The sequence below is a fragment of the Sinocyclocheilus anshuiensis genome, unplaced genomic scaffold (assembly GCF_001515605.1).
Source record: "Sinocyclocheilus anshuiensis isolate Anshui unplaced genomic scaffold, SAMN03320099.WGS_v1.1 scaffold179, whole genome shotgun sequence".
In the NCBI taxonomy this organism is placed as follows: domain Eukaryota; kingdom Metazoa; phylum Chordata; class Actinopteri; order Cypriniformes; family Cyprinidae; genus Sinocyclocheilus; species Sinocyclocheilus anshuiensis.
In genome coordinates this window covers 1,590,250-1,599,843 of record NW_015549577.1, presented here as the reverse complement: position 1 = coordinate 1,599,843, position 9,594 = coordinate 1,590,250, and the positions used below count along the sequence as shown (strand labels likewise).

General features: G+C 35.2%; 2 protein-coding genes across 3 annotated transcripts in view; one reads left to right on the top strand and one right to left on the bottom strand.

Moving 5' to 3' along the window:
- Positions 1-3,748: 3,748 nt before the first annotated feature.
- Positions 3,749-9,014, bottom strand: LOC107657505 (GDP-fucose protein O-fucosyltransferase 2-like). Of its 2 annotated transcripts, none has more exons than XM_016445609.1 (9): positions 8,816-9,014; positions 7,432-7,682; positions 6,856-7,000; positions 5,954-6,064; positions 5,802-5,868; positions 5,565-5,690; positions 5,123-5,303; positions 4,726-4,849; positions 3,749-4,067 (listed from the first exon to the last, which is right to left on the bottom strand). In XM_016445609.1, exons 1-9 carry the CDS (start codon positions 8,989-8,991, stop codon positions 3,914-3,916), a joined length of 1,335 nt encoding a protein of 444 aa, XP_016301095.1. In that variant the 5' UTR covers positions 8,992-9,014; the 3' UTR covers positions 3,749-3,913. The 2 variants fall into 2 exon arrangements, with proteins under 2 accessions (XP_016301095.1, XP_016301096.1); XM_016445610.1 differs by having other exon boundaries at positions 3,749-4,028.
- Positions 9,015-9,333: 319 nt separating this feature from the next.
- The window catches only part of LOC107657541 (3-hydroxyisobutyryl-CoA hydrolase, mitochondrial), a 28,339-nt gene continuing 28,078 nt past the window's right edge, over positions 9,334-9,594 (top strand). Inside the window, exon 1 of the mRNA XM_016445680.1 lies at positions 9,334-9,404. Coding sequence (XP_016301166.1) covers positions 9,373-9,404 — 32 coding nt within the window. The 5' untranslated portion in view covers positions 9,334-9,372. The remainder of the gene's footprint in view (positions 9,405-9,594) is intronic.

Below are 9,594 nucleotides of genomic sequence, written 5' to 3'. Positions count from 1 at the left end.
GAGTCCAGCCCGGGGTCGTCACATGTGGTTGCTGCAAGCCCGCCGGCCGCTCTTTCGTCGAATCCGCAGGCCGAGCAGTTCTCAAGCCCGCCAGCCTCCGCTCACTCAAGCCCACCGTGTGTGACGCTGTTTTTCGTTGTGAAAGCGAAACTACTTTGTTTGGCCTTCCAAAAGAGGACACAACTATAAATCAGTGGTTAAGTTGTATTTGTTGTTTCTCCGATCACAAATGCAGACATGGTTTTATGTTTACGCAGCGCGATACGCAACGCAACGCGTAAAAAAAGCCAGTATAAGTCATTATAATCAGTAATTGTGTCCCCACTGGATGCAACAAATGCCTCGTTTGTAATGGGTTTTATTGTTGTTGTCTCATCGCGCCGGGACACGGCATCACAGTATGGTAAGTGGCTTAACATTTCCGTCACACGCTTGAGGTATTCAGCCAATCACAATGCACTGGATAGCTGGCCAATCAGAGCACACCTCGCTTTTCAGACCGATGAGCTTTGTAAAAATCTACGTGTTTCAGAAAGGCGAGGCATAGAGGAGAAACAATAATGTGTATGTGGAAAATTTGTTTTTTGAACCTTAAACCGCATAAACACATTGTATTACACCAAATACACAACATAATGTTCTTTTTAGCAACGTCATATGACCCATTTAATGATTTTTTTTCAACGTTTAGGTTTTAGCTCAATTATGTGACATTTCAGTAGCAAATCTATTGGTTGAACTAGGCCTACATTTCTTTGGTCGTAGTGTCACTATTTGCTAGCTTTTAAATCATGTAACATTTTAATAGCTACTATATTGTTAGTTTATCAGCTTTTTAGTTAATTCAGTAAATAACGCTGAAAAAATATTTAAGAACGATGCCTCGAATGAATCAGAGTTTAATCGGTTCTTTTCAGTGAATCTGTCCAGCGGGTCTTCGAAACGGTCTGAATCAGTTCTCGATTCAGTTCGAATTGTTCCAACAGCTCACTCCCACACTGAATCAATCGCTTGGAGTCGTTTCTCTGTCACTTCAATAGTAACAGGATATGTACATATAGAAGCAGAGAACAATAACATCGCTGGATGATGTGAAGAAGGACTTATAGTAAATTGAAAGGAGAGCTGTAGATAATATCGTTTGCTAGCAGTTAAGAAGCTCTTTATTTAAAGTTCAACACCTGTATGTACAGCTTGGAAATGTGTACTGCGGGTCAAGACATTTTCAAAAAGACACTAATAGTAAAGTCCCATATAGTTTATAGTGTAGCTACTTCCTCGAAAGGGTAGATTTCAGCTTAGTGCCTAACTACTGCCTAGTTTAACACAGTTTACAGACAAGTATTGGTCAAACAAAGCTGTTTTCTATTCACACAGCTATTGTTATTGAGGAAATAAATATTTATGTCAGGTTGGGAAGGTTTCATAATTAGAGTGAAATCTAAAATTCCAGTAACATACTTATGCTAATAGTAAAATAGATTTTTACACAAAGATTGAACTGTGTTTTCATTGTTTTCATGATATTGTAATATTTTTCAGTCAACAAAAAATATTACAATATTTGTTGGCCAAAGCAGTTTCATATGTTAAAACATATCATCAGAAATATTCACTGAAGAAAGTGTGTGAATAGGTTATTCATAATTGAGATATTATGAATCATTATGTATGTGTGCAGCAACAGTACATGATATTTTTTTCAGCCATTTCATGATATACTTTAAACTGTGGTAAAGGACTGGTTGAAAAAAATGTTCTCTGTTCTACACTGAACCAACGAACCAGTTCAAATTCTTTTGTTCAGTCTGTCTTGATCAGACTATCTGTTTTTTTATGACTTTTAGATCACATTCAGTGTTTTTTTCATGATGGTTGTACAGGTTGTGAAGTTCATAAAGCTTCCCTTTGTCTTTAGGTTAAAAGGGAAAATACAATAACAGTACATACTGTACATTATTCTGAAATATATCACCTAACATGTTAATCAGTTCTAAAGCTGATCATAATAATAAACAGCCAAGATTAGGATCCACAGAACACGCTATTGTTAAAATAAGAGACTGGAACTATGGAAACTGGCTTGGAAAGTTTTCCAGAATCGTCAACAGAACAAAAGACTGAAAAATGTCTCATGCCGCCCTCTTTTCTGTGAGAATAAGTCACAAAGCATTGTCTCCACCCACAAGTTGAGGTCAAATGATAAGTATAGCTTTGAGCTGGACAGATTGGCATCATATGAAACCAGATTCATGCCCCAGGAGAGAGATTGCAAAAAACAGTCATGTAAAAATGAGCAAAAACCTACAGCAAATTTATTCTGTTATAATGTATCTAGCAGACAACTAATTACAGAAATTTCAACTAGAAATTTAATTTAGGAAAAAAAAAACATTTATAGAAAAACTGCACAGATGAAAATACAGTACATCTTTGAATGGTAATTGTGAACATAAATTTACATTTCCAAACAAAAAAAGAAATATACAAAACAAAAACCTCAACTGTTTGTCATCAAGTTAAGAATGCTACTATTCCTGATGCTTATTACTGACTGTGATTTTAGAACATGCTTTGTACTGGAATCTATTACCTCATCTAATTAAAGGAATAAACACTACTGTAAAAATACTGTATGGCAAAGCCTATGAATGCACTTTTTTTTTGTTTGTTTGACAGGCACAATACTGACAGATACATCAAATAAACATTAATACTGTATGTTCATACATGTTTTTTCTCAAAGTTATAAAATATGCTGAGACCAAAATAATTGGCAAGTAGAGCATTACACAAAAAGCTAGACTTCAAAGGCTGGAGCAGGGGTGAAAAATCATGTTGACCTTTTTCAAAAAGGTTTGATCACAGTGTTATACACAATTCATCTTGAGTATCAACAATCCGAATCAAAGAACTGTGAGAACAGAGCAGCAGCATTCACAAATTCCATATGCGACACAAGATATGAGATAAAAAGCCATTTGATATATTCCACTTATGGCTCACCTTATCTTCTTTAACTTACAAAGGCCTTACAAACTTGTTACACAATCAAAAACCATTGGCTCTGCTATGAAACTAATAATTCATTTACTGAAAAATGACTCACCTTCAGGACATACAGGATGTAGATGAGTTTGTTTCTTCATCGGAACAGATTTGCAGAAATGTGGATCCTCTGCAGTAAATGGGTGCTGTCGGAATGGAAGTACAAAAAAAAAAAAAAATCACAATAATCCACACAACTCCATCAATTAACATCACTAGCTGCGTGTTTGTAAGAAACAAATCCATTATTAAGCCGTTTAAACTTTAAATTGTCGCTTCTGGCCAAAATACCGGTCCATAATCCATAATAACGATTCCTCAAATCCATCCCAAATTGTCCTCTCACATTAAAATCCAACAATATATTTGTTTAGAACTGTTTTGGACTGCATACTTCTCTCCCGATTCAGACGAGACTACTTTTTCACTGGAGAAAGCAATATTGTGGATAGAGGACTGTCTTAAAGATGGATTTGTTTCTTACAAAAACACCGCTTTTTGCTTCACAAAATGTTAATTGATGGACTGGAAATATGTGGATTACCTGTAGATTACGGTGATGTTTTTATCAGCTGTTTGGACTCTTATTCTGACGGCACCCATTCACTGCAGAGGATCCATTGGTGAGCAAGTAAATAATGCTAAATTTCTCCTAATCTGATCTAATGAAGAAGCAAACTCATGTACATCTTGGATGGCTTGAAGGGGAGTAAATGTTCAGGAAATTTCATTTTTGGGTGAACAATTCTTTTAAAAGATTGTATTTTCAACATTGTCAGCAAACGCATTAAAACATATAGAGAATCCTCTTAAATCTGAAAAATCAACTGCAGTCTGTATGATCAGCATCAAGTTTTCTGTGTGATCAGTAGACAATTTTCCAGTGTGTTGGTTGTTCACATTCGTTCTCATCGTCACCACAGAATCGGTTATAGGTGGTTTTAGGATCGAAACCTAGGATCTCCCTTTCCTCGTGTATTCTGAAAGAGAACGTTGAAACTGATGTCCCAATGAAATACCTGACAAGAAAGACAACTCAAATGTGAGTGGGTGACGTACTCTTAACAAAAGAGATAAGCCATCGCAAACAAAACGATTGCAAGATATATTTACAGTAAAATGTCATACAACAGCATGTGATAGGGTAGGATCAAAGGTTGTCATATCAAACAATGAGCATTTTTTCCAGTTAAGCAAGTGCTTGAGTTGATTGTAATGATCAAGCCATTATGTCATGGGGTTATACATTTCCTGTTTTTAATGGAAAGAATCTTTTGAGTCACACCCAATTCAATGAAACAGCAAAGAATCTAATTAGTAATTGTTATTGCTAAATAAACTTTTAAAGTAAAGTCATTATTTGAAATATTATTTTGGCAAGTGAAAAAAAAAATCCAAAACAATCAATTTTGTCATTATATTATTCCCAATTCCCAATACTTGGTTTGAATCGAAACTAAATTAAAATCAATGAAAGAGATGAAGAAAAAATATATAAACACTAAAAGAAAATTCTGGTTTGAAAAGCAACTAACTCTAAAATCGAGTAGGCGATTCATCTTTCAACACAGTTGATAAAGCAGCTTTTGTCCACCTGAAGCATACAAAAAATGCAATGTAATTCAGTAACCGCTTTGTTGTGATGAAAAAAGGAGAGCAGAGGGTGTGATTCAATACCTCGCATGAGCGCAGATCCACTGGTCTATGATAGCCACCCCTCCATCCTTCAAGAGCTCCAGGTCCTCCCAGGTGGGCTTGTATTGTACCATCTCCGGTAGCATCCTTTTCAGTTTAGCTAGCTCTAAAAGCAGAAACAGCCTGATCTCACATACATATAGTATATATATATATATACACATATAGTATATATATATATATATATATATATATATATATATATCAGCTCAAGGCTTTGAGATGAGGTTTAGTAAAAAATAACAAACGTTTCCATTTTTTGTCTATTCTGTGAATGTTTTGTAACAAAAATAAATAAATAAATGTTTCTGAATGAAAGCTTAAATAATTTGTACACTGTTGTTTTATTCTTTTTCAGTCTTTTTAATAGTGTCTGTACCTTCATCGTCTGCATCGGTGGCAACAAAGACTTGTTGAAGCTTGTGCTTCTTCATGAGACTACAGATCTTCTTCACTGCTTCTTTGAGGCTGGGCACATCTTCTCTGTGCCCCCAGATGAAGTCCTTCCTACGCAGGTGGACTCCCAGGTAAGGGCCTCCCTTAGCACTGCCCAGCCTGTTCTGGGTCCAAGAGTTTACAAAAGGTCATGCAACAAATATGACTGTTTTGTCACACTGAAATGAGCGTGGTTGTAAAGCACATGGCAAACATTCCAGAAATTAACTGTCTTGACATGTGAACAAAAGCTCTGACAAAGCTCAAATACTTCATCTTGTTACATAAACACCAGTTTGACTATATCTATTATGCTGGCAGCAATGACACCAGTACTTTTTGTATTTGAACAATGAGAGGGGAGAGTTAATGTAAGTGAAATATACTTTCATTTGGGTCCAGTCTTCGTTATACAGCGTCTGGTCTTGTTTGTCTGTGGAGTTGAGATACTTGGCCCTAAACTCATCTCCTATGATACGCAAGTGTTTGGCAAACACCATACTTCGCCGCGTCTGTAGAACAATAAAATGAGATAGGTGAGATATCTTTCAAAAGGTCTAATTAATGCTAAATTTTTAGCCAAATTATTTAAAAAACCTGAGAATATTAATTCATGGACTTACATCCCAGTAGTCCTTCTCAGCATAGTGATCATGAAGGACAGTTTCAGATCTGTCAAGCATTATTGACCTGTGGTTCAATGACAACACATGTATAGGACCCCATTTGCATTTAAAAGCTATTTTAATTCAAACTTATTTCCAAAGTGACTTACGTAGCATTTAAGTTATTTTGTAAGACAGGAGCCAAGATAGAGGCATGTCCCTGAGCAGATAAACAGGTGACATTCAATGCCCTGGTCTCCTCATAACCCCAAAGCCAACCTCTGGAGAGAAAAAAAAAAGATTTCATTAAAGAAATGGATTGAATTTCTTTTCCTATGGCATGCATTACTTTTTTTTCGGTGGAACACAAAAGAAAATATTTTAAAGAATGTTGTTTTGTTTGGACTTTTTTTGTATGGAAACAAAGTTCAAAATATATTCGTTTGCATTCAACAGAACAAAGAAAATCATACACTGAAAGAACATGAAGGTGAGTAAATAATCACACAAACTATCCCTTTAAATTTCGGTTTGTTTCTCACACAAAGCAATTGTTTGGCTTCAGATGATAATCAAATATAATGCATAAGTTGTATGGACATACATTTAAAAGTTTGGGGTCAGGAAGATTTATAATATATAATTTTATTCAGCAAGAATGCATTAATTTCATCAAAAGTGACAGTAAAGACTTTCATAATGTTACAAAAAATGTATTCCAATAAATGCTGTTCTTTTGTACTTTCGATTCATCAAAAAAATCCTGAAAATCATGTTTCACAGTTTCCACAAAAATATTAATCAGCACAGCTGTTTTCAACATTTAATAACACTAAGGAAATGTTTCTTGAATACCAAATCAGCATATTATATATATTACAGTATTCTATTTATATTTACACACACATACAGTATATTTTGAAATATTTTATTTAGGGGTGAACTGTTCCTTTAACAATTATTCATGTATGGATTTAAAAGTTGCATAAACAATACCTTGCATCCTTCTATAAGTACAGTATGTCTGTCAAAAGCACCTGAACTGGCTGAACCTGTCATTTTAAAGCAGTACCTGTAATAACCCTGTTTGTCTTTTGAGTACATTAGCTTTTCGATGCATGGTCGTTCATCCATCTTCTCCTCCCATTTCCCATCTGTCCAGCCCTCGGCATAGCTCTGCAGCACAAGGATCTGGTCAATGAAGGGACCTCCAGACTCTGAGATCAATAATAAAGACACAGAACGTGGGAATGATAATTGAGTCTCAGCTTTTATTATTTATTAATGCAGTGCTCCTACTCATATTTAAATACTACATTGTAAAAACGTTTACTGGAGTATGTCTTTCTACTTTAAAATTTCACGTTTAATTCAGTGTGTTACTTGGTATTTCTTTGTGGAATTTACTAGCAATTTCTAAGTGAAAATTGATTGTATATGACTAACTAGACTGTCACGCAAGACTGTCCTGTATTTCCTGTGCCACTAGCGTCACCACATGGAATTGTATGTAATGTATGTTTTTTTTTTTAACCTGTTTTTCCAACATTCCTCCTGTCTGAATAAATTAATGACATGTAAATGAGCTAAATAATGACATGTAATTGTAATCTCTCTCTCTCAAACACACAAAAACAGCATGGCTCACCAGCAATAAACTCCTCATACTCAATGACTGGTATGTTAGCCTGCAGGCTGGTTATGCTGAAGAACTCCCCCCACGGGATGCGAACCTGATGTATATCAGGACTCTGCCAGTGATACAGACGACCCCATGGAGGCAAAACTAGCACCCAGTCGCCCTCTTTCCTCAACGTCTTCAGCAAAGAGGCCATGCGAATGTACACATCTCGGCGAAGATTGAAGCCCTCGGGTGGATTTACATCATATAGGAGGTATCTGAGCATTGCATATAACAGGATCAATGTGTATGTATATATACTTTGGTTTGAGCATTTTTTGCCTAAAAAAGAAAAAACTCAACACATTTTTTCATTACATTTAGTGTGAAATATTCTAGGTGATTCTTCATTTTGTTCTTTTCTTTAATCAAAATGTTTCATATTGTAAACTTAGATATTTTCCCCTACTTCTATCTCATTGGAAATCAAATGAATACCAAACTAAATACATTTATAAATAACAGATTTCTCAGACTGCTATCACAAAGAAGTTAATAATAAAACCGAACAAATTAAACTTTCAATTATTTATTTGGAGCATTTTTGAGTAATTACATTTTTCCAATAAATTTAATATAAAACATGTAAAGGGGATTTATTTATTGTATTTCCTCCAACTAAAATATTTCATGTTTTTAAAATGTAACGGGTTTTTTTCTACCTCATAAACTAAATGCATTTATAAAATCTGATGTCTCAGACTGCTGGCGCTATCACAACGAGTAATAATAATATATTTATATATTTAATAATAAAGTTAATAATATATTTCGTGAATCAAACTTTCAATAATTTCGTTTGGGCAATTTAATTATTCATTCATTTTAGTGTTAAATATTCCTGGTTATTTTTCATTTTTTTTGTCCTTTCTCTAATCAAAATGTTTCAAACAAAACATGTTTTATTGTAAAATTATGTGTAAAACAAGTTATTGGTGTAAAATTCTATTGTTTTTATATAGGCCTACTTCCATCTCATTGGAAATCAAACCATACCAAACACAATTCTTTAGAGAGACATAGCCTTTTCACTTTCTTACAGTATTTTAGTGAACAATGATCCATAATGACCGTTTTAATAATACTAATTATAAAGCTGAATGATATCCAATATAATATTCATCAGAGAAACATTTGCATTTGGGTGTAATGAAGGGGTACTCGATCCTTACAGGTGGTGCTGAAGGTACATAACGGGGAAGTCAAGCGTTTTACAAGTCTCTTATAACCTGGTAACCATATTCATTTATTTTTGAATTACAGCGTTCATACGGCACTACATAAAAGGAATAAACAACACAAAATGACATAATAGTTGTGGACATTTGCCATGTAAAAGTAGTTTACCTACCGAACATCCCGTGATGCTGCAGCCACCGGAGACAATATCGACTGCCCGGCACGAAATGCATCTTCCTCTGTAGCCGTAGTGAATTTATAGGATAAAATAGTTAGGATTAATACCGCATAATGTCGTAAAATATCATGAAAGGGAGCAGACCCAGCTGTTCCCCTCTTGTTCGCCATGTCTTTCGTAGCCACGCACTTCCGGCGTCGGTACAGTTGCATAGCAACTCAAGCACCGCTTTACAGAACTGGTTTATATCAGAGTTTACGCCTTTTCACAGTCATCAAATCCAGTTTTTTAAGTTAAATATAGCTTTATACATAAGATAATTAATTGGCGATACTTGTATACTTGTTTTATTTTTTCTAAGAAAAAAAAAGAGCATAATCTGTGCTATTGTTCAATGGCAAAGCGCGAATTAAACTGTAGTGGGCAGTATCGGGACTGTTGTGACACATCGCGAGATTTCCTCGCTGGTGTCGCGCCACCATAACATCATGAAGCAGGGCCAATGAGCAGGGGCTAGATCCAGAACATCAGCTGAACTCTGAGCTTTAGCCATGTCATTAATAATCTTAACTTCTGCGCACAGGTGAGTGTTCCTCAAGTGCCACAGGTGTCATGTCATCAGGGATTCGTTCTGCATATAGACTCCAGGATTGAATTATTGCTTGCAGTTTGATGTGTAGGAGATCTGCAGACAATATAGGTCTCTCTTTCAAAAAGAATGAATGAGATCAAGTTTGGACGTTGTCTTGTGAATATACAATAGCTAATAAAGT

Excerpts from the sequence above, each read along its gene's own strand:
- LOC107657505 (XM_016445609.1), bottom strand. The coding sequence starts at position 8,991 with ATGGCGAACAAGAGGGGAACAGCTGGGTCTGCTCCCTTTCATGATATT. Across the intron at positions 6,065-6,855 it reads GACAAACAGGGTTATTACAG|AGGTTGGCTTTGGGGTTATG; the intron begins GTACTGCTTTAA and ends TTTTCTCTCCAG. Across the intron at positions 5,691-5,801 it reads CTGAGAAGGACTACTGGGAT|ACGCGGCGAAGTATGGTGTT; the intron begins GTAAGTCCATGA and ends ATTGTTCTACAG.